Source organism: Rhinolophus sinicus, chromosome 9 (genome assembly GCF_057876585.1).
Source record: "Rhinolophus sinicus isolate RSI-liver-muscle chromosome 9, RSI-T2T, whole genome shotgun sequence".
Taxonomy (NCBI): Eukaryota; Metazoa; Chordata; class Mammalia; order Chiroptera; family Rhinolophidae; genus Rhinolophus; species Rhinolophus sinicus.
The window spans coordinates 33,984,321-34,011,793 of record NC_142509.1 but is presented as its reverse complement, the minus strand read 5'-3'; the positions used below and the strand labels follow the sequence as shown (position 1 = coordinate 34,011,793).

The 27,473-nt window shown below is 40.6% G+C and overlaps 1 protein-coding gene across 2 annotated transcripts; it reads right to left on the bottom strand.

Moving 5' to 3' along the window:
• Positions 1-244: 244 nt before the first annotated feature.
• On the bottom strand, positions 245-27,473 carry BRAP (BRCA1 associated protein). Of its 2 annotated transcripts, XM_074321054.2 has the most exons (13): positions 27,211-27,467; positions 25,520-25,605; positions 25,290-25,451; positions 24,151-24,349; positions 22,803-22,992; positions 18,148-18,261; positions 16,352-16,500; positions 12,797-12,872; positions 12,196-12,334; positions 11,737-11,846; positions 9,457-9,546; positions 4,687-4,790; positions 245-2,641 (listed from the first exon to the last, which is right to left on the bottom strand). In XM_074321054.2, exons 3-13 carry the CDS (start codon positions 25,441-25,443, stop codon positions 2,278-2,280), a joined length of 1,689 nt encoding a protein of 562 aa, XP_074177155.1. In that variant the 5' UTR covers positions 25,444-25,451; positions 25,520-25,605; positions 27,211-27,467; the 3' UTR covers positions 245-2,277. The 2 variants fall into 2 exon arrangements, with proteins under 2 accessions (XP_074177155.1, XP_019589438.1); XM_019733879.3 differs by lacking the exon at positions 25,520-25,605 and having other exon boundaries at positions 27,211-27,473.

Here is a 27,473-nt window from a genome sequence, read left to right as displayed (position 1 = left end):
TCCTATCCCAAACGTCCAAATTCAGATAATTTTTCCTCTTCTGTATCTGTTCAGGTACTTATTATTAGTTTGGGAAGTTGAAGCAAAGGAGTAGAAAGAATAATCATCTAGCTGCTCACTATATTATTGCAGGGTTGATTTTTATGTTGCTTTTTAAATTTGGGCCACTGATACTTAGATTATTTAGATACAAGCTCCCAAGCAAATGTCAATCAGAGAGACACAAATTTCACATGGGGCAGAATCATTTCAACGTTTGGTTACTTTAATGCAATTTCATTGTTCAAGGTAGTATGGATGTTAAGTGGTTCACTTCCATCCTGAAGAAAACACCAATAGCTTCTATCTTATGTAATTTTGTCAAATTCAAACTGACTTTTTAACCATTTTTTAAAACATTTTTTTATATATCTTGGTAAGATTTTTATTTTTCTGCAACATTTAAAAAAAACCTTCAAGTAGTTTGGAAACATTTGCCTATTTGCTCATTCCTCTGGGCACAGCCTTTCAGAACATTTATCCCACCTCTACTGAAAATCTGTACTCTCCCGGCTGGTGGTAGGGCTGCTTGATGGAGGTGATCACAGAGAAATGAGGAGCCAGCAAGCTTTGTGAACTACTTCTAATTCTCTTCATTAGTATGCTGCAATCCACCCCAGCTTCTGCAAGGTCAGACATGCAAGACAAGTACTTGGCCAAAAAAGCAGGATTCTAACTAGTGTAAAAATAGATTTTAAATAAAATAGAATCTCTATAGGAAAGAGAATTAGGTTACGCTTTACATTCCCACTCTTGCTCTACGATATCTGTGTATGTAAGTCCAAGGGTGACTTATAGAGTTGGTCTGCCCTAAGTGAAAACTGAGAATGTTTGAGTACATTCATTTTGCAAAATTACAGGTAAGGTTCTTTGGGAAATGCTGCAGCACATCCCACAACCATGGATGGTGATTAGCAACACAGCTGGTGTGCTAACAGGTAACTTGTAAGACATTTAGGTCAAAGGGGATGAGGTCTAACCATAGGTTAAAAAACAATTCTGAAACGTGGTAACTTGAACTTTGGCTAATTATGAAGCAGAAAACAAACTCACCATTTAACAGTGTGTCTTGTTAACCGATTCAGCTCCCTCTTTTGGAAGCTAAATTCCAAAGGCTCGTACTTTTAATTTTGCTCAGTTACTGCACATTATGAATTATTTGACGTTTATGTTTCTACAGAAAGTACACAGCCCCTCTGTTGGCTCACAACAAGCATTAAATGACTGTTTTAAAGGAGGCTCTGTTAAAATTCTAATTTTCGGATTCGGAAACAGCCTTTGGTTATATCTTGAAAGAGTAATTGAAAATCTGCCCAAGCTCCCTCTAGCCGCAACCTGAACATGCAGCGCAATCATCTGTAAACATTCAGAAAATACTGATCCCAGCAAAATACACAATCCGCTAGTCAGAGGCTTCACTCTACATTTTCAGATGGAAGATAAAACTGCCTGCTTATTCCTGCAAGATGCTAGGAAACCCACTCTGAGATCTGAGTCTTGGAGCCACCATGAAGCCTCCTCCATATTCGAGGTTCAGAGTGAGGTGGAGAGTCATCAAAAATAAACAAAGTGGAAACACCACCATTTTTCCTACACTGTGTCTACTCCGTCTGTTGCGGGTTGTTTGTTTTTCCTGGCTAGCCCTAGAGCAAGAAGATATGGCTGCCGGAGACAAGCCAGTGCCTGGTTTATAGGCCCAGCCTCTTTTCATATAACATTTAATCAGCGCTTCTATTCCCAGAGGCAGGGAGGGACGACAACGATAGGAGACCAATGCTGGGAGTTGTCAGAAATCCTCAGGAGCCAATGCGAACCTCTCTCTAAGGCAGCTGCTATGACCTCAGGGAGCTTCGATGCTTTCGTACTGGGTAACTTTACCTACCGACCCCAGAACTGAATGTCAAACACACCAACTCAATAAATACAATGGAAAAATACACAGATTTGGGGGCATCTATCAAGTCGGAAGGCAAAATGGTCATTAGAATGTCTGAGGTTAGTGAACTGTTACAGTTGAAAAAAGCAGCCACCTTTTAAAACGCTGCCCATTTCCATCAGCTCCCCTAGGCAGCACCCTGTACATTCATCAAACCACACACTAGCAAATGAAAGACCCAAACGATTGCAGCTTGATCCGCACTTATACTTACTTAGGGCCCAGCCTCACATTTAACCGAAGGCCCCAGCGCCCCCTTGCACCAGGGAAAAGTCTCAAGACACCTTCAGTGTCTCTGAAGGTCACTTGCCCCTCTTGCTGCGGCCCTTCCTGGAGGGCAGCTTCCCACTGCCCCCCGAAGAGGGGGTGCTGGAGGCGGAGGCCATGGCAATGTTGATCTGTCCCTCCTGTATCTCCTGCCGGGTCTCAGCAGGCAGGTGGTTGATCTTCTGCTGCGTCTCTAGGTAGAACATGACATCACGTAGCTGCTCCTGGATCTCGGTGATCTGCAGATCCTTCTGGTCACAGGTCTCCTTCAAAATCCTCTCCTCCTCCTTCAGCTTGTTCTGCAGGAGGACCTGATTGGCTCGCAAACATTTGTTCATTTCCTGCTCCTCTTTGAGCTCTGTGGAGAGTTTGGCTACTTTTGTGTTTAGCTGAGTGCACCTTTTGCAAAACAAAGGAAGACAAAAAGCATGTTTTTCATTTGCTGACACAGTCCCCTTTCTGCTCTGAGATGAACAGGGGGCCATCACCTCAGAATCCGTTCAGGGCAGACTCCTCCCTCCATAGCCAGGGCGACTGGTTTGCTGTCATTGCAACAACTACACAAAGCAAGAATTTTGCTATAGTTAACCCAAGTGTGGCTTCAAGATAATTTTTTTTTTTAAGCACAGACATTTTTCCACAGCAGAAATTATTCTGTGATTCACGGTAAAACTTCTACTGCTTCTCTGTTTTGCAGGCAGGGGTTACACAGGTGGCTTAGAGATGATAACTACGATAGAGAAGTGACGGAAAAGTGACATTCTCGGAGAGTCAAGCGATCTGACCTTACTGCACTTGCTGGAGAAGGGATCTCAAAAATAGGGATTCCTTATTCTTGACGCCTGATCTTACTCATAAGTAAAGAATCACAAATTTAAACACCATTTTTATGTATCAGAATGCCAAAGATCTCACACGGGAGAAAAGAGGCATTCCCACACACTGGCACTGGAGTGTGAACTGGTACAAACTCTCTGCAAGTCAACTTGGCAATAAGTAGAAAGTCAAAATTTCACATGCCCTTTAACACAGCTATTGTACTTCTAGGAACTTACCCTATAAAATAGATATACTCAGGACGGCCCTGAACAACACATGGAGAAAGACGCTCATCGCAACATTGTTTACAGTAGTGTAAGATGTGAGACAACTTAAATGTCCATCAACAGAGACTAGTTAAAATTACTATGAGCCTGCTACCCAGTGGAATACCACGCAGCCATTGCAAAGATCAAGTTAGGGCTAGGTGTGCCAGCATGAAAAAAATCTCTAAAACAGAGTATTTTACTAAATAGAACACCTGACATTATTCAAATTTTGCAGGGAAAAAAAAAAAGAACGTACATGAGATGTTTATACAGATACAGCAAAGACCTGGGAGAGTAAATATTCACTGGTACCATGAATAACGGTAGCCTCTAGAGAGCGGGACCTAGGGCATGAGAGGAAACTTCCAGTTTTAACTTTTTAATTCTTTAATACAGTTCAATTTGTTAGGGTGCTGACAGTATAGGAGAATTTCTCATTTTTATTTCTATTAATGTTGTAGTATTGTTTTTACAACAGCTAAAAAACACCTTTGGTGAAGAGTTTCTATGTGGGGTGATGCAAAATTTAGGAAACAGATGGCAATAGTTCTACAACAGTGTGAATGTACTTAATGCCACTGAACTGCACACTTAAAAATGGTAAAATGGCAAATTTTATTATATAGATTTTTACCACCCACACAAAAAAACTATTTAAAAACAAATCCAACTTTTGATAGTGGGCAAAATGAGTGAAGTATATATGGGAACTCTTTGTTACTATCTTGGCAACTTCTGTAAATCTAAATTTACTCCAAAATAAAAGATCTATTAAAAAAAGCTTTTAAAGAACAATTATCCCTCTTAAATTTTTTATCCATTTGTCTAGAGGTAAAAATCCAGTTATTTTTGTGCATATAACTTAAGCCAGAAAAGCAATTTCAACCAGTAGCAACTATCTTCCCAAATAATAGTAGTACAGTATATTCTTGCTATGCTGTTCCTGAATTTTTTGCTCCATATTTTGACCTTTAATTCATGTCCAAGACCAAAACACATGCCATCTCCAGCTTAGATACAGTCTCTTTCCTAACTGACAGTTCTTAGCCACCACAGCTCCGAGAAGCTACAGGCTCCGGGCACAAGGAAACTGCAGGCAAAAGTGGAAGATATTTGTGCATACCATAAGCACACAGATACCAGGAAAGGACAATGCATTCCGTATGGCATGAAACACGGAGTTTTTTAACAAACAGGAAGTCACAGTAAGCTTGCTCCATATATAGGGAAATCCCTGAAAACCTGGTGATACACATACTTGAAAATAAGTGTTTCATAGGAATGAAGGAAATTATCTTTTTATGGAGCCTATTACAATCAAATTTCTCAGTTAAAGAATAGACCAATTATACCTACTTTCTTTCCACAGACTGCTTTTCTTTTAGGAGATCATTTAGTCTGTGCTCCAGGTTATCACATTTCTCAATTGTTTCTTTAAATTTGGTCTTCATGTTGTTAATCTGAAAGAGCAAACAGAGATGTTTCATTTTACAAAAACAAAGTTGTATGGTCTTTAGGGCTAACTTTGCCTTTTTTTTTTTTTCAATTGCATGTATATAACTTTGACAACCCAAACTTAGAAAAGGGGAGACAATCATTTTAAAAAACTCCTATAACGGGAATTAAATAAATTGAGAAATCTTTTTTTTCTTACTATTTCTCTATACCACGATGAAGCTGCTGAATGTGAAGTGAAACTGCTCGAAAGCAAAGACAGTTTCAGGCAGTAGAGCAAGGGCCTCCCACTCTTACACCTCACCATTGTTTTTTCTCCTCCTGAGATTACATTCTGAAAATTATCCAAATAATCCAAGAAACGAATCTAATCCAAGAAACGTGTGATGGCTGATTCTGTTTCAGGTCCCCTCCCAAATTCACTGTTAATTTTCTCATGAAGTCATATGAAACATTATCAGTTCTTGTTTTATTGAATTTATTTATAAAGGCAATCTATATATGGAACTAATTCATATTACACTGTCTTAGAAACTAAGAGAATTGACAAATCCTGCTGTATTATGTGTCAGACAGCAGCAACCCTAGCCAAGAGTCTGCTGAAGTCTAGCTAGGCAGACACCGGATTCACTCCGGTGTGAAGATCTGCAGACTTGGCAAATGTCTCAAGTCTCCTACTCTAAGGACATGGGGAGATGAGGTGGGAAGAAGTAGTGAGGCTGGGGGAACCATGAGGCAATAGCAATAGTAACTGAAAGTGGCTGAGAATTTAAATCCTATGGCCCAGACACCTGCTATGTATTTTACAAATATTATTCATATTTTTGATTTTTTTTTCTTTTTAAAGAAGTCCCTTTAACATTTCTTGTAATACCAGTTTGGTGGTGATGAACTCTTAGCTTTTTCTTATCTGGGAAGCTCTTTATCTGTCCTTTGATTCTAAATGATAGCTTTGTTGGTTAACCTTGGTGGTAGGTTGTTGCTTTTCATTATTTTGAGTATTTCGTGCCCATCCCTACTGGCCTGCAAAGTTTCTGTTGAGAAATCAGCTGACAGTCGTATGGGAGCTCCCTTGTACCTAGGTAAATACCTTTCTCCTGATGCTTTTAAGATTCTTTCATTGGCATTTTAATTATGATATGTCTTGGTGTGGGCCTCTTTGGGTTCATCTTGTTTGGGACTCTGCACTTCCTAGGCTTGTATGTCTATTTGCTTCACCTGGTGAGGGAAGCTTTTCTTTAGTTATTTCTTTATATGTTTTCAATTCCTTGCTCTCTCTCTTCTTCTGGTACTGCTATGATGCAAATGTTGGCACTCTTGATGTTGTCCCAGAGGCCCCTTAAACTATCCGCATTTTTTGGATTCTTTTTGCCTTTGCTGCTCTGATGGGGTGTTTCTGGTTACTGTGTTTTCCAAATTGTTGACTTGCTCTTCTGGTTCATCTAATTTGTTGAATCCTTCTGGTGTATTCGTCATTTCAGTTATTGTATTTTTCACTTCTGACTGGTTCTTTTTTATAAAATTTTCTATCTCCATCACTTCTGGTATATGGCAATTTCTGGTATTCGTCAAATAAAAACATTATGGTGTGTCTTCATCCACTATATTCACCGGATCTGGCACCATGCGACTTCTGGCTCTTCCCCAAAGTCAAAATGATTCAGGACATCGGGGCAGCTATAATAGCGCTACTAAAGACACTCACGAAAGAGGACTTCCAGAACTGTTTCAGAAAGTGGCAACAATGATGGGATAAGTGTGTTAGAAGTGAGGGGGAGTATTCTGAGGAGCGTTACTGGCAATGTGTCTTTTACTGTAACAAATTTTTAAAAATTTAAACATTCACTGTATTGTTTGATCACACCTTGTAAATGTGACAAACTTAGGTATTTTACACCTATCATATTCTTTTTAATAAAAATGCCAGTTGTGATCCACCAAACTCATTTCCCAGTCCACAGCTAGAAAAAAAAAAAAAGGATACACATAGATCTAGAGGTCCAAAGAGAAAAGAGGTATGTTGAGGGCAAGTCACCTGTCCTGACGGCCTACTCTATGTTCTCCATACCTGGCCCTATTAAAACTAAGAACCTTTAAGTGGGCATGAGCTTCATTTTCTAGAACAGACATTCTATAATAACTGTACTACCTAAGGCATTGGGAGACAGGAATAGTATCATTGAAGCACACAATTAATTTCAACCCTCACCCCCAACCACACGCTAACTTTATAGGAGGCCCATGAACAGGAATCTGTCAGTGAAACCCATGGTGCATTACTGTTCCTCCTTGCATGTGCTCTACCGCTGGAGGTGCCAACACACAGAGGACTGGTCCAACGGAGGACAGTGGCAGGAACAAAAGGCTCGCATCATCCAATAACTTATGGACAAGCAACCTTTGTTATTAGAAAACAAAACATCTTTTTCAAGCCCTGGGAGTTTTTATTTAGGGTGGCCCTTGCCTTCATCTTACCCCTACCTAAACATAAACACAAGTTTCATAGTTTTCAGCTTCTCTGGCTCTTGGCTTTTCATGGGTATGTGTTAGAGAATGCAGTTAATCCTAAAGAATCTTAAAAGGCACGGAGAATCCTGAGCTTAGCTGTCAAGGGTCTGCACGAAGCACTTTAGGTGGTCACGCTGGTATAGTCCATAGAAAAACCCATTAGTGAGGCTGCTCGGGTTGCCAGTGCCCCACCTCGGGAGTCCGTCACTTGACATCAGGTGGCCATGACCCATGCTCTCTGTCCTGAGTGCTTCAGGACACGTCCTTCCCCCATGTACTCCAATCAACCCCAATTCAGAACTAGTATGTCAAGTCACCTTGAGCACCTCTGAAAGGCACTTCCATTGCTTGGAAAGTTCTTGTAAGAATTTCATCATGAACTTCTTTTTTTTTAAATGTATGTACTTTTAAGTTTATATAATAATAATAAATTTTTTATTATTTTTATTTTAAGGAGGGCGCACAGCTCACTGTGGCCCATGTGGGGATCAAACTAGCAACCGTGGTGTTACCGTGTTTCCCCGCAAACAAGACCTTGCCATATCATCAGCTCTAATGCATCTTTTGGAGCAAAAATTAATGTAAGACCTGGTCTTATCTTATATTAAAATAAGACCGGGTCTTATATTAATTTTTGCTCCAAAAGATGCATTAGAGCTCTTGGTCCGGCTAGGTCTTATTTTCAGGGAAACACAGTATTAGCACCACGCTCTAACCAACTGAGCTAACCGGCTACCCCCTCATCAAGAACTTTTAACTAAAGATCATTTTAAAGCTGATGTTAAGCCTTTAAAAACCTGATTTCTCCTCATCTGTAGGCATGCTCAGAAGCTGGGCCCACGGGCCTGGCATAAAGTGAGAGTTTGGCCCTGCCTGCTAAGCTCCAGGATAATCCCAGCTACTCGAAGGTGAGCCCCAGGCCCAGCTCTGCAGTCCGTACCGGAAGGCCCAGTCACTGGTGGGGATTCATAAAGTGATTAAAATAATCATTTAAAAAATTTAGAAGCTTTTATTTAGTACTAAAGGAATCAAGGAATTATGAACACTGTTCGTAGGTCCAGAAAATGGTTCTCAGAATCCTAGTTAAATATTAACCCTCAAGTGTTCATTGGTTTCCAAAATCCTTTTGTTGGACCCTCAGGATTCTTTGTAAATGCTGAAAACAAAGGGAAAACCAAGCAGGTGGAGTTCTGAACCCTCCACCTGGGTCTCCACCCAAATCACCCCACTTTTCTCTTTTACCCACTGGAGTACAGAATGGCATCTTGTTTAAGGGATTATTTCGTTACAATCTGAAAACCACTACCCTAGACCAATAAGACACCGTGGTGACCACTGAAGCTCCAGCTGCTCAATTTTGTTTCCATCAACTTCGAAGTAACATCTTGTTGCCTCAGAGGCCCATGCTCGGCTCCCCAAAGCAGCTGTTCCCAAGTTGACAAATCAACTGGCTGACTCAAATTACAACCGTCATGTACATTTTTTTTAATAGAACTGCACAAGGCACTGGAAAACCTGATTGAAGTTAACTAACAAACAAACAACGCCCCAACCCCAAAATACTAAAGCCTTTAAATCCAAGGATTCTTTTTTCCTTTCTTTTTTTTAGGGTACATACCAGGTATTTTATTTCTTCCTTTGTACAGTATAGAGCTCAGCATACAATATGATTTTAATATTCTTGATTTAGTAATCCTAGGTGAGAATACATGTCTGCTTCCCCTCCTTCTTAAATTATACTTAGTTGATTGCATTTGCAATAGAGTATTTTTGTCTCCTCCTTTTCCTCTTTTTGACTAATTTTATTCTCATTGTGGTCTAGAATTTCCTGTTCCCTGATACTGCCTTCACAGGCTCAGTCTCTAATATAATGACAACTCAGGGGTTTACCACTTCTCTCTGGAATCATGATCTTGAGTTAGATTACAGGGGTGAGCCATTTGATTCCAAATTCTTGTTTTCTTTTTTCTATCCCCCAACTCCGGCTTTATGAGACACAACTGACATACGTATAACAAAGGTTTCTTTTTAGAGGCAGAACAGTTCTCTATCTGTATTATCAGACTAAGAAGGAAGATTCTAAGGTTCCGTTTTCCCTGTGCTCTGCCTTTTCCCTCCCCGACGCCATGTGCCATTTCAGCAGTCACTAAGCCAGAAACTTACTTCTTCTGCTGTGTCCTTCTCTATTCGAACTATCTTGTTTTCCCAGTAGATTCGCTGAGATTCCAGCTGGCTTGTTAGTAAATATGAATACTAGAAACATAGAGAATAAACACCAAAATATAAGTCACTGTTGTAAGTCTCTGAAATTCAATTAAAACCTGACTTTTAATGACCTATGAAGTAAGAGTAACCATCAGAATATACATTGAACCTTGGTTCCACTCTATACTCACTACACCACAATCACACTCCTGTACTCTGGGTTAATCTAGTCAGGGACAAACAGACAAATGTACGTGAAAAAAACACACGTATGTTTCTCTTTAGCTGACTTTAAGAAGAACCACACAGTTTTAAAATTAAAGTGTAACTCAAACCAGCTCATTCTTCCCCTACGCCCCCCCGCCCCAACGCACCAGGAGACTGTCCGTGTGCCTCCCAGCCTTGGGTTACGCCCCCTCTCAGCTCCTTTAGCACTCTGCCTGTCATTAATAGTACTTGTAACACCAGCATTTAATCAGTGGTTTACCTGCCTGTCCCCCTGACTGGGCTGTGAACTCTTTGAAAGTGAGGGTTACATCTTTATTTCTGTACCCCCAGTGCCTGGAACATGCTAGATGTCAAGAAATGTTTGCTGCCTGACGACATGAATGAATAGCGCTGTGTAACTACAGGGAAAGGATAGGCGGCTTCTGACAGTAGGACTTCTGAAAGAAAGTGAGATTTGAGAGGGCTCTTGACAGCCAGGAGGAGGAGACAGACAGAGATCTGATTCCAGAGAACTACTAGACCTAGATGTGAGCTGTGGATGTTTAAGTCTCTTCAGAGATGAAATAGTAACACCAGTGGCTGGGGTCTAGGGTTTGGAGAGATGGGGGTCTATGGAAAGCTCTGGGGTATTATATTGAGAAATGTGGGCCAAGGAATGGAAAGATCACATCTGCATTTTAGACTATTCTAGGAGACTAGACGAAACTGAAACATGTTTGTAGGCTAGAGAAGAGACTGAAGGTGCAACAAAGAGAAAGGACAACTGGGAGAATGGATATGTCACTAGAATGCAATTTTCATGAGGACAGGCAGTTTGATGCTGTATTCCCACCACCAGGAAAAGTGGCTGACAGACAGCAGCCCTCAGTAAATATTCACTGACATACTTACAGTTATTGTGGAATGGTTACTTATTCTAAAAACGTAAAAGGTTTGAACTTTTGTCATAACAATACAATTTATTAATGGTAACATCAGCCTTATTTTAGGCCCTTCTACCGAATCTATCAGACATTAAAAGTCTAAACATGAGCAAGTTTTCAAATATCCCTACCCTCTCAAGGTTAAGGTATGTTTTCAAAACAATCATTTTGAAATTTATGTGAAACAGGACTCATATTAAACTTCTCCTTTGTTAACATAAAATTGATACTACATTGATTTTATAGTAGATGCGATTTACTGCTATAGAGAAAACCAGCTTGTGCTCATTTTATTGTTTCTTCAAATATATGAATACCTTAACAATGGCTTTATGTATCTAAGCGTCAAATTCAGCACATATATACTTTGAGTATACATTTGAATATGTAAGCCTCTAATTCATAAAACGCCAGCCTAATATATACAGAAAAGCTTCTTGGGCACAGAAAGATGCTAGACGGGTTTCCTCTTTCTGACCAAGTCTGCTCAGTCTCCAACTGCTACTGAAATGCCTACAGGAAGGTTATTAACTTCCAGTTTTATAGCAGCTTACAAAGGGCAGTCTTAATACTAGAGCTTGGGACAATGAGAAACATCACTTTGAAAATACCGTAAGGCACAGGGGACAGCCGGCCCGGTGGTTCAGGTGGTTGGGGCGCCGTGCTCCTAACGCTGAAGTCGCCGGCAGACAGCGAGAGCTGCTGTGAGAGGCCGACTGACAGCCAACTGCCTCAGCCAGGGGGGAGCGCAAGGCTCATAATACCAGCGTGGGCCAGGGAGCTGTGTCCTACACAACTAGACTGAGAAACAACAGCTTGAACTGGAGTGGGGGGGAGGCAGAAGAAGAATGGGGAAATTTAAAAATTAAAAAATAAAAAATAGTAAGGTACCGTGAAATTTAGATTTTCAAAGAAAGTCAGACAAAATAAAAATATTTTCATAATCCTTCACAGCAATAATAGAACTTTAAAAAAAGCTGACATGCAGAGTAAATGGCAATATTAAAAGCCCAAACCACCTTTCAAGTTAGAATAGTAAAAAGCAGTAGAAATAGGTATTTCATAATTACTAATAATGTTATCTTACCTCTAATTGTAAGGCATCTATTTTCTCTTCCTGGCAAGTATCACCCTCACATTCATACTGTACTATTTTTCCATCTGTTTTACTTGCAACCAGTCGATGGACATAATTATCTAAAGAAAAGAATGAGTCAACCAAGGCACATTTCTCTCAGAATGAAAAGCATCTTCATGAGCTTTTAACTTTGACCAAATTTTTGTTTTTCCAGATCTAAATTGCGATATTTCTTTAACAGTGGGCTAAATCATTTGAATTTGAAAAAAGAATGAGAGGGCAAGAGTGGAAGTATTAACTCTCTTTATAGCATGCAATTCAGGCCATTCACAGGACGTAGTGCCCTATAGGGCTCGAGTTTGCCACAAGTATCAGGCAGATGTCAAGCTGGGAGAGAAAGTAGCAAGGTTCTGAAGGAGAGGTGTTCATACAGAATGCACCAAATTAGAGAATGCGAGTGGGGTTCACCTCCAGCATAGTCCCAGACCCGATGGTTGGTGAGCTGCATGGCATAGGTGTGCTGGGTTTCCTCAAAGTGCTTATAAGCGTGTCGACTTACATATCGTCCACATCCTATGTGGCCGCATATTAAACAAATCCAAAGGTTCTGCCAAGAAGAAGGTTTGATCTTAATTAGTTATATAAAAAAATACATGATCTGCCCCACTGAGAGTGGGAAGGGGGCTGACACAGAATAAAATTTAGAGTTGTTTCTACAGGAGTTTTGAATAAATGTGTTTAAAACCCAACAAGCAAGGATGCTTTTATGGGTCAATCATTTTCTAGCTCCGATTTTTATGGAGCACTATATAAATACGTAGCAAGAAAAAATTTCTCATTTATCAATAAAAGACAGGGCTTTTTCAAAGAACAAAGAATAAAAACATGAAGTATTTTGTTTAGGAGTCAAATAATCTTTGTAGTTATATTTCTTGACTGACCCTAGACAAAAAGAAAAAAACATCAGTCTTGAAAAAGCATTTACAAGAATTTAAGCCATGCAAGGCAGAAGAAAAACCCAGACAGTTAAAGTTGTGTTCATTATTCTTTCCCGCTACCCGTTACTTACTTCCTGAACACCACATTCAAAACACTTATTTTCTTCTACTGGCTCTGGAGTTTGACAGTATCGGCAAACGGGACACCTATCCAGGACACCAAAAGATAATGGTACAGATTAAATAAAAAAGACAGCTGTTACACAACCCAAAAATCAAAAGCTGAATTTTAAATCCTCACTCTTATGTTCTTTTATCATAACTAAAAATATCATTCAAAAGACACTTTCGAGCTATTCTCAAACAAAAGGAAAAAATATAAAATCCTGATAAAGCAGAAGAAAAGGGAGCAATCTCATTACCTTTGCCCACTCCTTATCTAAAGCTTACATAATCAAAGAACTAAATATTTATAGGTTAGGATTAGGGACTTGAGACAAGTTATTAATTTTGTTTCATGTCTGGTTATCCATGTAAAGTATTTTTACTCTAAACACTCTACCTTGTCCCCACTTCCCAAAGGTTTAAGTCATTTAAAATGTACCCTGTCTGCTCAAGGTTGCTCCTAAGAGTTGGCGCTAAAATCTGTAGTAAATTTCACCAAATTATTTAAAAAAAAAAAAATGTTACTATAATTCCTGAAACACGTGACATTTTCCCATACAATGAGCATCATATGGAAGAAGATACCACTGCACTGTGAGTACTCAAATTTCGATTTATAAAAAGCCAATAAAAATGGCACTGAAGCCAAATTCATAGATACACAGAGTAGAAAGGTGGTTACCAGTGGCCGGGGGGAGGGAAAACGGGGGTACAATATTTCAGTTACGCAAGATGAGTAAGTTCTGCAAAGCTGGTGTATATCAATGTGACTACAGTTGACAATATTATACTGTGTACTTGAAATTTGCTAACAAGGTAGAACTTGGGTGTTCTCACCACCAGTAAAAAAAGGAAGACAAAAAGGGAAACGGCAAAGGTATGAAGTGGCAGATATGTTGACTGGCTTGGTTGTGGTGAATATTTCAGTGTATACATATGTTGGGTCATCAAGTCATACACCTTAAATATATACAATTTCTGACTGTCAATTATACCTTAATAAAGATGAAAAAACAGGGGGGCATTGAAAAACAATTCATTAACCCTTTTCTGTTATACTCAAGACAAAATAACTAAGTACCAGTCATGAATATTTGTGTCAGATGAGTAGAAAGTGAGTTATAGTTGAGCCTAACTGAATTGGTGCCAAACAGAAAGAATGCTCACAATGCAATGAGTATCAGTTTGTTACCCAACTAAGTAAATAAAACCAAGAAAAGGAAATTAGCAGGAATAACACTTGGTTCTTGTCACAGATAAGGAATCTGTGTTTCCAAAGAGAAAGCTAAAGGATCTAGTCTGTCTGTTTCTTTATTATCAAGAAAAGACAGAAGACAAACTTGAAGAAATAACAAAATGGCAGCTGGTAAGCAGCAGACATCTTGTCAGAGGTAAAAACTAGCTCTGTCACCACTTTGGTCTGCTTGGTGGCTACAGTAGTGGTTGGATAAGAAAACAAATTAATTCTGAAATGTAATTTTCTACATTGTGACAGAATGATCTTTCTGAAATGTATGATCCTGAGAATAAAAAGGGAAAAACTTACAAAAATAAACTATCTGCACTATACCACTAGCACTCTATGATATACCATCTCATCTATTAAAAAAATAATTAAGTTTATTAAATTTTCCTGCCTTCCCCTCCAAAAATAATTCCTGAGGAGATATTTGAGGAAACCCTCCTAGAATATCCTTCCCTGTCATCTCCATGTGTCAAAAAACCACCCTTCGAGACCTGGTACCAATGCTACTTCCTCCACGCAGCCCTCCCTGACCACCCTGGTGGGGAAGCCATCTCTACATCCTCCAATCTCTACCCAGAATCGTGTGTGTTTATGTATATGAGTATAGTCCCTTAGCAGCCTGAACTTCCCTGAGGAGGATCTGTGTCCGATTCTCTCCCATCAGCACCCAGGCCTGTACTATGCATATACTGAGGCTTAAAACCTACTTGCTGAAGGACCTGCATGTTTAGTGGGGGCAGCTGCCAGGCCTCACACCCCATCCTGAATTCCAGTTCCAGTTCTGGCCTTCTCTGGCCACGGCACTTCCAATATGCTAACTTTCACCTCTATAAAATGAGGAGGTTGTACAAGATGGTTATTGAAGAAACTTCCCACTTTAAAACACTATGGTTCTACAAGTATGACGCTTAACCTGTACTGAAAGTAAAACTGGGGTGGTGGTGAACAAAAAGGTGTCCAGAACTTATACGGTGTGGCAGATGGACACAAGATACAGAAAAACACTTTATGGAATGCACACATCTCAGTGTGGTTTTATTCACGGCAAATTTAAACCTAGCCAATTCTTCCCCAATGATGCCACGCAACTGACTGAGGACTCCATAGAAAAGATTCTTTTGCAGCTAAATAAGCTATGGAAAACCCAGGGTTTATTATCTGCTCAAGAATATTTGAGTTCCTACTATGTACCAGGTCACCTGCTAGGTATGAGGGGTACAGCAATGAGCAAGCTAGACAAGGCCCCCGCTGTGTGAAAGCTACCACTCTTGTGGTCACTTGGGGATGGAGACGAGATCCCTGTGGACTCTCACAGCTAACTTCTGGGCTTTGCATGTGATCTTCCCCTTCCCACATACGCCCCCCGCCCCCCCACTGCCCTCTCTCTGGTCCCTTCACGTGGCTAACTCCTACTCATCCTCCTTGAGATACCACTTCTCAGACAGCCCTGGCTGCGTCAGGGCCCTAGTTCTGCAGTCACAACACTGCATACTGCTCCTTTCTAACACCTGTTATGGCTGTGACTTCACATTTATTTGTATGATTATTTGATTCTGCATCTTCCTCTCTGTACTGGGAAACCCACGAAGCCAGCGTCTGATTTACCTTTCTAGCTAAGTCCCACCCACTGCGCAGTTTGCAAAGGGAGCAACAAACCTCAATTGAAAAAAAAAGGTACAGGTTACTTACACCTCAGTTCTTTATGTGCCCAATGCCGCCCTACAAATAAGGCCTCTGTTGCCCTGGGAAACAGGACACTGTAGGTGTGTATGTGCCTCACATTTAGTGAATGCTATTACTATTGATTATTGAGCCATCAATATTATCAACAATGTGATAAATCTAAAACGTTAGATTGCTACAATCCAGTGGATAAGAAAGCGAAAGAAAGTAAATGACAGACATCAGTGCAGGTGATAAATACAATTTTAGACCTAGATTTCATTTTCGTATGAGAGCTTCAAAGCTAAGGCTTTTTTGTTGTTGTTCTCCTTCTCTGGCTCTTGGAAGGAAAACAATAACTCACACTGCTTTGGGAAATTCTACAAGGATTCAAAATCAGCATACTAAAGGACTTGGTCTGAGAATGCTGATTCCCATGTAAACTGAAGGAAGTAAAGAAAAATGGAAGGCCCTTCCATGTGACCTCATTACTATTGTGGAGCCCAGGTTTAGACAGTCAAATACTTGGAATGGTTCATTTTTGGTGGTGGATCTTTTGAATTCTGGGTAATCGTGGGCTTTGATAGGGTGGGATACGAGTTCCTGCACTCACGTCGTGTCGTCCCAGCGTTGCAGACACTGGCTGTGGAAGCTGTGGTTACATAACGTGGTGAGGATGCCATTCACAGACTCATCCATGCGCTCCAGACACACCGTGCACTTGGGGAGCTCGGTCAGGTCCATCACGGGGAGACTGGCGCCCTACAGGGAAACACCTCACGTAAGCCTCACTCTTCACCCACTGGTTCTCATTTTAAAAAAAAACAATAGTTTTCCTGTGGCTTTTTGCCTCCTGGCAGTATGTTTTCAACACTATTGCTCTGTGCGAATAATTTAAATTGGTAAGATTTTCATTCATTCAACAAATACTGATAGAGTACCTCCTATATTCCCAGGTACTGGGGACATGGAGGTGAACAAAACAAAGACCCCTGTCCTCACGGAGCTGACGTTATAGGAAGAAAGACTGCTGCTGAAACTTTAACAGAGGATCTAAAATGTTACCAGACTCTGAGCTCTTACTCTAAAGGTCTGTGACTATAACAGAACACAAATGAATAAAAGCAACAGAATAGGAATGGATCTGAATAATTTTTCCACAGAGTAAACTGAAACTTAACACATTATACTAAGTGATAATAGTATCGACAACAATGCTGTTATTTACTTATTCATTTAACACATACTTATTAAGTCCCTGCTATGTGTGTCAGACCCTGTTCTATCTGTGGAACAATGGTGAGCAAAAACAGATTCAGTAAGTCCCAAAAAACAAAGTCAGCCCCTGCCCTCAGAGAGCTTAAAATCTAGTAGAGAGACAAAAATCAAGTTTAAAAAAAAGTATACCAATAGTCTTAAGTGCTATGAAAGAAAAGCAAAAAACAGGAAGCTATAACAGGGTGTGACATAGGGGACATATGGTTTAGGTGGTCAAGAATGGCACCCCAGGACACTAATTTTCTATCTGAGCCCCACCAGCTGTAAGACGAGCAGGAATTAATGAGGCAAAGGTGGGGAGGCACACACAGGCGGACAGGCTGAGAAAAATCACGTTAATCTATGGTCCATGAAGAGTAGATATTTACAGGAAATCTCTCAAGACGCTGAGTTCATTCAGAGAAAAGACTCTCTAAAATTGAGGCCTTGCCCAGAACCTGGCAGAAAGGAAGCCTGATTTTATCACTTATCAATTTTTATTTTACCTCATCTAATGATAGAACAATCTAATCAGAACTTATTTCCAACAAGCTGATTTAGGTCTATTTTAAAAGAAAAGACATCTTAAAAATATAATACAGTTGAATCTGCTACTTTACAAAATGATTCAAGTGAGTACCTATTGGAGGAAAGGTTACCAGGGAGGATGGCAGATCAGAGCAATTACAAACTGCTAGCAAAACAGAATAAAAAATTAAGATTAAGGGCTGAAATTTAAAACAAAAACACTTCTTTTAGGCTCCAAATGATGTTTTATCTATCTAGAATAGATGAACACTCAATTTCAATACTATAGATATCCTTTTTTTATTTATTTTATGGTTTTGGACAATCTAAAAAAACTTAAGATAAAAGGCACCATTTTAAAGTATACAATTCGGTGTTTTTTTAATATAGTCACAAGTTTGAGCAACCATCCCCACTATCTAATTCTGGAACATTTCTATCACCCCAGAAAGAAACCTCGTATTCATTAGCAGTTATTCTCCATTCCTCTGTTCCCCACACCTCTGGCAACCACCAATCTTTCTGTAGACTGGCCTACGCTGGACATTTCCACAGATACCTTAACATTCAACTTTATACTATTCTAATATATTTATATCAAATACAAGAATTATTCACACTTACATCTTCAGATTTCAGTACTTCAGCCCTTTCCACATAGACCAGCTGGCAAACATCATCTTCTATTGAGTTGAACTGGCGGCCATTGCATGCCACGTAAAAACTATCTGCATCGGCCTAGGTATACCAATGGGGGGAAAGAAAAAATTGAGAGATCCTGAAAACATGCTCTATATTCAAGATGCATAGCAGCAATTATTCTCTTCATCAGCTTTTAAAATTTATAATTAGGAGAGAAAGCAACCACCAAAAGTAACATCTCGAAACAGGAAGCAGGTTCATAGGCTAATCGAACTCTGCAAGATAGTTTTACTTGAATGAGCAGAAGCTACTGAAGTGCAATAAGCTGACAGCTAGTTCAATTTTAATATTCAACCAGTAATGGTCAACATTTCCCTTGGTATCAGTACTTTCCGTACCTCTAGTCAGCACTTTCACAGCAGCTGAAAGTAAACACTTATTTTTGGAAAGCTTGGAACCAAATCATAACTGACGATTCTTGGGAAATAATTAAAAAACCAAACAGGCAGCATCTATGTTAGAAAAAATAAAGCACCAGTGGTACTGGTATGGAGTACCATACCAGATAGCTAAGGATCCCATTAGAAGAGTTTAAACAAACTAGTGTGTAATACCAAAAGCAAAACTCTTGGCCAAGATCAAGATGAACCAGCTTGTAAAATATTAAGTCTCATTAGTATTGGAACCAAAAATAGATGAATCAGAAACAATCCCTTTTAGGAAAAGCTGCAAAGGCACATGCGCATTTGTGAACATGGACACAAGTAAATCAAACCTTCTAGTCTATCCTTAGTAGAAAGTAATAAAGAGGTGACTTCAGTTTTTAAACTCAGCAATTTTTAGAGGCAGCTGGGAAGCCAAGGCTTTTCTGGATTCCACTGCCACGTAGCTACTAGCGCAAGCATAGGAAGTTGTGCTTTGGCCCTACCAAGGTAGACAAGCTGCTTGCGGGGAGGGAGGGTGTTCTGCAAAAGGAAATGCCACACCGCCAACCTCCAGGAAGAGATTCAAGTCTGTACCAGGCAAAAATAATCCTGTCTACCTTCACAGGGTCCTGAATCTTACAGCCAAAGCTTGTAAGCTTTTCAGCAGCTTTTAATTTCACTCCGATGACGTAATTCAAGCATGGATTCTTGATTATTTACGCTTTCTTAAATGACCAAACGAGCTAAACAGCTGAAGAAGGATGACCAGTTCTGAACATAGTTACATTGGGGAGGGGGAGAGGCGCTTCCTTCCAGCAAACAGCCTATGTATTGGGTACAAGGCATTTTAACTTCAAAATGTTAAAAGCTACTGCTTAGATAATACCTCTCCTTCACACTAAGCAGAGGCAACCTAACACGGCTGCCCCCAGTCTTGACAAGCAATGGCTTTTTCTTGAAATGCTTATCGATGAGTAAGTGTCACACTGAGCAAATGGATCCATGTCCTGAAGGAGGCGACTGCCTGGAAGTGAGGGCCACAGGTTGGCTCTTCGGGGCCTGAAGCACCACCAGGAGCTGCTGCAGCTGCTCCAGCGGAGGGAGCAAAGGCAGAGCCTCGTCAGACCTCCAGCTCTGTACACGCTCACTAAGCGACTGCCTCCTCGGAGGAAGGGGCCAGGTTTGTGACATTGGGTGTGTGGATAAAGTCTACTCAATACCACATAAATTATTCCTTTCTTGGGGGAGTTGTTTAGACCAAAGACATGTACGTTTTAAACACGCTGATTTCTCCTTTAACATCTTGGTATTGGAAATGTAGCTTCACTTGTTTAAGTCTTTACTGAGTACCCAGCATATGCCAGGCTCTGCGCTCTGCACCAGGACGAGAGTAGGGAACAAAACACACACGCTTCCTACCTCACCTCGCCAAATGCACAAAAAAGCCTGAGGCTAAGGGCAAAAAACCAAGGAACAACTCTTTCACCTAAAATGATTGCATGGTATGGAGCTCAAAATTTAGAGAAACCCAGCTTTTTATTTTTTTCTCCCTAGTGCTTGTTCTTATTGTTCTCTTCTCAGGATAAACTCAAGAAAAAGAAACATCCATTATAATCAAGGCTTTACTGTCATGCTCATCGACTGCAGTGTTGAGAACTTAGTTTTACTTCTCAAAAGATGGGTCTCCTAGGCTGCCCTAAGCATGCAAGTGAAAATGAGCCAACACACTCTGTTGAGAGGTGATCTGTCCTGTTTGTCCCCAAGAACTCCAAAATTGAACCCCCTCCTACCTTCCTGTGTCCTGATGAATGACAAATTCCTTAACCGAAGACTGTTTCCTAAAGGTCACAGTGTAAGTGTGTAAGCACACTGCCAGCATAAAGCTGAGGCTAAAAGAAATTCAAGAAATTATGAGATAGAGAGAAGGCCTATTAGTTCTTAATCAAAATTCTCTGCTGGGAAAAAGAAAGCAATAATATAGTTAGCTGCCCAGGCTATGGAGTCAGGCTGCCATTTAGTAAGTGTTCAGCAGTGGGTGGCTACTGAGTCTATTATTCTCTTTAGAGTCTAATATTAACTTAATGTCAAGTCTTATACTAAGAGGGTGTTTTTAGGCCTTAGAAAGTCCCTGGTAGGATATGCCTCGGACCCTAAGATCCAGCATCAACAATAAATACAACCCATGCTACCATGGGTTCTTCCCTGTGGGGAAGAGCATGCAGCAAGCAGTTTGAAAGTCTCAGAAAACAACTGTCAACTTGAGCAACCTGCACTTGGTCACAAGACAGAGATGGACAGTGCAGATGTACAAAGAAAATCCATTAACAGTAAGAGAAAATTTCCACGGTATTATCTGCACATTACAAAGCACTTGCTCTAGAGAAGTTTTCAGGTTTATTAGGCTTCAGATTATTTAACGGGTCTAATATATTCTCAAACATTTTTTTCCCAATATGTTGCTGTGACTCTTCCTGTTACTTGCTGATCACCCTTAATTTTAAAGTAGAAGCTATAACTATTTCCACGACACAATTTCTTGCAGACAGTGACTATTTTCCCTTCCCCACACTTTCATGCCACTCCTACTGGAAGAGGGGTACGCCCCAGGCGTTAGAAGTGAGGGCTCAGTCCCAGCTCAGTTACTTATTTCTAGCTGTGTAGCCCTGGACTAGTCACCAGCCTCTCTCTGCAGTCCGTTTCCTCATTTGTAAAACAAGGATCACAACAGTACTCGACTATCCCATAGGGTTACAGTGAGGATTAAGTGAGGTGCTGCACGCTCAGCAGTGACTGGCACAGAACAGTCAGTAAATGCAGCCCGTTACCATCACTATCCTTATGGTCCCCTGTGCAAACAAATGTAAGAGGTGTGAGGTGCCACTTGCTCATTGTTGGCAAAGCTCTTCAGTGACCTTGGGAGGTCTCTTGACAGTTAGTTAAAGCAGTTGTTTTAAGTGCTTTTCTGTTCTCAATGTCGACTTGTGAAGTCTAAGTCTGCAGGATAGTTGAAACATATGTTTTAAATGTCTCCTTTAATGGTGGGTGCTTCGAAAGGCTAAAGGTAACACCCTCTTGTATACAAAGCTCCACACTAAGAGTTCTCTTTCTATGGGCCACAGAACAGGTACACATAAAATCCAACTCTTCTCTTAATTTCCTTCCCATGGCCTAAAAATGGCTGCTACTGTTGTCACCTCTGGATTCCCATAATGAGGAAGGAGGAAATGGTAAGTGGGCCGTGTGTCCCTTTCACCCACAAACCTCAATGACCAGTCAGAGGCAATGGCAAATGATCCTACAGGCACCCATTTTTGTCAATCTGCAAGTTGGAACTATTTATCTGGGGTAAATGCAGGAAGGCTGTTTATCAATGAGGTGAGAAAGAAGTCACTTACAACAAAGAAGTAGCTTATTTCAAAACCTAAGGAATGGACAAATACAACAGGCTATTAAAAAAACAAATTGAATGAAACCTACAACTAAGGGAATTCTTCAATAACCTGAATATCTAAAGCCTACTTCACTTTTATATCCGTATAGAAATATGCACTCGTAAGAAGGAACATGTAAAACCAAAAGAATATCTTTCTCACATCTTTAGAACTAAGACAGAAAATGTTTCCTAATGCAACAAGTAAAATGGAGTGGAAGGCAATACCTTATATCAAAAACTATCTGTTATAATATACAAGTACTTTTAAAAACTGAAAATAACACCATTCTTTCAGTGTTTGTCTCTCTATTGCAGTGATTTCCAATCAGAATTCTAAAACATCTTTAATACTTCAAGAAATGTCACAAAATTTTTTAAAAAAAGGACCTCATTTTCTAAAATGTGCCAAAGAATATCTTTTAAAAAGAGAATGAAAGCAGCAGGGGCATAGTGTTATAATGGTAAATAATAATTTAGTGCCAACTTAAAAACGTTTGGGAACTACTGCTCTACTGGAGTAATTACTACTAGATGAACAAACGAACAAACAAACACAACCCTAGATTTCATAGCTTAAAAAGTATGGGTATGAATTAGAATTTTCTGTTAATAAATTTAGAAGTATTTCTAAAATTACAATAATTACAATAACCCTAGAAGATACTCATTACCAAGAATCGTAAATGCAAAATGTTGCAAAATCACACACAGCTAGAATCATACAGTTTCAAAAAACAAAGTTTCTGTGGCAAAGAGCTTTTTAATATCTTAACTTTTACCTGTGCACTAAACTTTATCAGCACCATATATTGATTTGGAGTAGAGTCTCTGATGATTTTCATTTGTTCAATTACTTCATTAAATGGGGCGACAAACTTCATAAGGTCATGACTGGTCATTGTAGCAGGGACTGTGAGAATACACAGCATGGCACTGCGCCTCACATCTTCTTTTAAGGAGGTCATCTTACTAATAAGACAACAATTAGACTGTCTTGAATAGATGAGGTAGTTAGTTCAGACAACACTATTTAGACAACTTTTATGTCCAAGAAAATAGGAAAAAATAAAACTTGTAATACTTTACAAATCAACTTAAACAGCTTATTATTTTAACAGCAAATACACACGGGTAATTGTAGAATCCCTTAAACATGTCTGCAATGGAGGTTAAAGTAAGCTTCGAAATGTTCTGTATTACACCCACCACTGACATTTTTAATCTTCAGTTAAAGGCTTGTTATGATTATACTCATAAATCTGCATTAGGCAAATACGCAATTTGTGTTTAATTCTCATTAGCTTTTTATAATAATAATAATCTCTCATTACATAACTTAGAAGCACAACTCTATGGCCTTCTCTCAAAGGGTCTAAAAGAGAAAAGAGCTCTAAATATGAGAAAGAGAATTCTGAACCATGAGGATGTGACTCTGAAGATTACAGAACGTGTTGCTGGGTTGGAATAGCTGGCACAGGGGGGAAAGAAAACCCTCCCACAACTGCAATTTGTTTTTGAAATGCTGCACACTCACTTCAACAGCTGTGATCCAAAATGGCTACCTGAGTATTCGCTGTTTCCCAGTGGGAACTTAGCAAATAAGTTAGGACAAGAACAGCCTTTAGAGAGATCAGCTACCAAGCAGCCCAGGAGCTGATGGCCCAACTTATAGGTTATCTTGTCAAATGCTTCCTTTCCTTTGGCCTCCAGCAAGCTTTGTTTGGACCACAGAAAAGGGTAAAAAGAGGTGTGAAACTGCAATCCATCAATTGACTTCTTAGCAGCTTTCATAAAAATTTGGTGGGGATATGAAACTACAGGGATATACGGATTATTTATAATTTTTCTTTTCTATCTTCCTTCTTTACAACTTTCTAATCATCTTGCATGCCTATCTTCTCAGGGAATACTTTTCCTAGGAAGTGTATCTACACATTTCTCTTATGAGGAGAAGCTTTGACCCAATCTACAAGAGTAACCAAATGCCAACATCTAAGAATAACACACAATATACGAAAGTACTATCTTTTTGAAGCTTAAAATATTCACTTCCCTTCAGGGCAAGAGGTTTTTCTCTGCCCTAAGACAAAAAACAGACCAGCTCAAAAGGAAAAAGGTTTTTCTTACTTTGTCTTGTATAGATGCATAATGCCATGAACTATTTCAACTGATGGATTTCCACTGAAGAATGAAATCTGATCTGGAAGCTGTTTGGACGGAGAATCAGGAGCAGCGTTTATGCTTTCTTTACTTTGATCTTTACTTCTCTGTGCAGTGGGGGATGCTTCTGAAGACTTTCCTTCTTCCATGGTAGCTTTCAGCTCATCTTTCACAAATCAAAAATTAGCAGATGATAAACTGATAGGAAATATGCTGAAGGATTCTAATCAGACTAAAATTTTGAGTCAGAAGAATAAATTTTGACAGAGAAATTATAATGTGTTACATTAAGAACTATATTAACATGGGGGCTGCTGGATGGTTCAGTTGGTTAGAGCACGGGCTCTCAACAACAAGGTTGTCAGTTCAATTCCCGCATGGGATGGTGGGCTGTGCCCCCTGCAACTGAAATTGAAAACGGCAACTGGACTTGGAGCTGAGCTATGCCCTCCACAACTAGATTGAAGGACAACGACTTGGAGCTGATGGGCCCTGGAGAAACACTGTCCCCCAATAATCCCCAATAAAATAAAAATAAAAAAAGGACTATATTCACAGAACAGTGTTTGGGGCATCTCAACAAAAAAGTGCTCTTTGCCCCATAAAAGTTTCATTAATAGCCTCAGAAACTCAAGGATGGCTCTTACATTTGTCAGGAAGACAATAAAAGCAGGTGTCTTCCATCACGCACTCCTAAGTGGGACAAACATTCAAGGCTGTTAAGTTTGCAAATCAAACCTACCAGTTCTAAGCACCTCCATGCTGGAGATGTGGTAGACATCCACTCCGCTGGTTGGAGTGAGCTGGCAGAGCAGGCAGGGAGAGACACACACATGCTTATCTGGATTTATGCATGATTTGCCACTGACCTAGGTGGTAAGTAGCTCTCCTCACTGAATAGAGTTGTCAACCCAGCTTGTTAGGATTAATTTAGGAGAAATATTTGGAGAAGCTGAAACGTGGTTTGACAATCTCATGTAAGGCGGCACATAGTCAGTGAAAGATAGAAGCATGCTAGAGGTCAAAATCATGGGCTCACTAACATGTAAAACAGGCAACCAGGGGCTTACATTACAAAAGAGGGTGTAGGGTTTTAGAAAGGATACCTGGGTTGGACTTCATGGTCTCAATGATCATATCTGTCATTTCTCGACGGCCAAGATGCTGATGTATGATTGCTGCTTTCTCCCCTGGTGACTTCCCTTCTAAACAGGCTACAGCTGAAGCTAGTGTCTTCTTTTTGATCTCCTCATCAGACATTTCCCCAGCTAAAGAACACATGAATGATTAATACCTGATAATAAAACAGGCTCCTCTCCACTCTCGATGTACCCACCAATTGGTTTCCTTTTTCTCTCTGCTTCCTTCCCTGAAGATATTAAGATGCCTTTGCAGTGCCCATCTCCCTCACCTCTGGGGCTCCTGCAGTACCAAGCAGACAGTCAGTAAACACCCAGTGCCATAAATTCAGAAATGCAGAACTGTTCTAGTGAAACGATTCACTTTAAAGCAAACCAATGAGAGTAAGAGCTTAAAGGTTTGAGGGTGATTATACCCAGATGAACCAACTTTTTTGTAATACCTGGTAAAGTACAACTGTGTATTGAGCCCAAACGAAGGTATCAAGTCATTATCATTAACAAGTAAAACTTTCAAAAACCGTTAGGGGTAGTCTCCTTAAACCACCTATGTTAACCTCATGCCATGAATTGTATTCTGAAAATCGGCAATCACTGTCTTAAATCAATGAAACACAAAAATGGAAAAGGAATTTGGAGACTCAACTGAAATACCCTTAATATAAGTTCTATCAGGGCAGGGATAAGGCCTATTTTGCCCACCACTTACACCACAGTGCCTAGCACACACTGGAAGCTTTTTAAAGATTTACTGAATGACCAAATGAATCAATGACTGACCCACGTAGAAGTGTGTATGTGGCTAATGAGGACTTTGTTGACTTTTAGACTCAGAGATCACTTTTGGCCTTTGGAAAATGTCCATCATAACTCATTAAATCGTATTCAATCTTTAATTTGCAGCTCTAAAATTCACATACTCGGGAAAATTTACCATAACACCATCCATACCTGCTCTAGTCTCCCTCCCCAAACCAAACACATCCTCTTATAATAGTTCTCCATACTGTTTCTTTCTTACCTTCACAGCACTGACCACACTTTTAATTCTACCTTTATTTTGTAACTCATCTGTCTTCCCCAATGAACTGCTGGGGCCAATAAAGCAGGGATTCTGATCCTGCACACAACTAAAGCTCCGGCAGACAGTAGCATTCAACAAGTATTTCTTGAGGGAATGTTGTCAGGTAATCGTTGGAGGTCCAAGGAACAGTCATAGCTGCATTTCCCTCCTAAGGAGGTTGTGTGGCTGGTAAGGAACAGCTCAGACTCTTCAAGTCCAGCTCTCTGAATTAGAACCCCCGTTTCACCACTTACAGATAATCGTGGGCAAGTCATTCAATCACCTGGCTTCAGTTTCCCACTTTGTATATAAAAAGGGGCATCTACCCATGTAACCTAATAGAGTTGTTAATTAAAGATAAGACGCACAAGTACAGTACTGGGATATAGGAAATGTACAAATGTGAGTTATAAATTATCGCTATTGTTACAAGGAGCCTGAATGAATATAATTTCAAAGAGGAACGATTTAATTAAACCAAGGACCCTCATCGTGGCTGAAATCCAGTCCCTGCCTTCACAAAGCCAAGAGGAAAACAACCTACAAAACTCGACTGTAACCCAGGGCGGAGGCGACGCGCCAGGTATAAACAAGAGTGCCCGTGGGAAGGCACCGAGAGGGAGGGACCGGGAAGGGCGTCCCAGCGTCGACACCTGGGAAGGCCTCCTCAGGAAGGACGGAATGAGAGGGAACCGGCCCCCTTTGCTTCTTCCCGAAGAAACAGCTCTCGCTGCGGCCTTTCCCGGAGCCCGTACTTTAGGAGGACCAGCTCCCCCCGGGGCCCAGGCGCGAGAACAGGGAAGGCGGCGAGGCCGCAGGACTTACCCGCGGCGCTGAAGCCGAAGCCGGCGGGGACAGGCGAGTGTTCTGCGAGCTCCAGTCGGATAACAACCAGTGACACACTCATAGGGCAGGCGCTGGCCGGCGCGGGCCCCGGCGGGCTCAGGAGAGGCTGGGACGCGAGCCGACAGGCCGAGCGGCCCGGTGTGAGCAGCGCCGCCACCACCTCAGCGCCACTGCCGCCGCCTCAGCAGCAGCAGCAGCAGCACCAGCAGCTCCTCGCGCAGCCCTCAGCGCCACAACAACTT

What these genes read in the sequence shown, in the direction of transcription:
- BRAP (XM_019733879.3), bottom strand. Translation starts at nt 27,292, where the DNA reads ATGAGTGTGTCACTGGTTGTTATCCGACTGGAGCTCGCAGAACACTCG. An exon ending in TTGAATGTGGTGTTCAGGAA is followed by an intron (nt 12,335 to 12,796) that starts GTAAGTAACGGG and finishes TCTTCTTGGCAG; the next exon opens with AACCTTTGGATTTGTTTAAT. An exon ending in GGTCTGGGACTATGCTGGAG is followed by an intron (nt 11,847 to 12,195) that starts GTGAACCCCACT and finishes TCTTTTCTTTAG; the next exon opens with ATAATTATGTCCATCGACTG.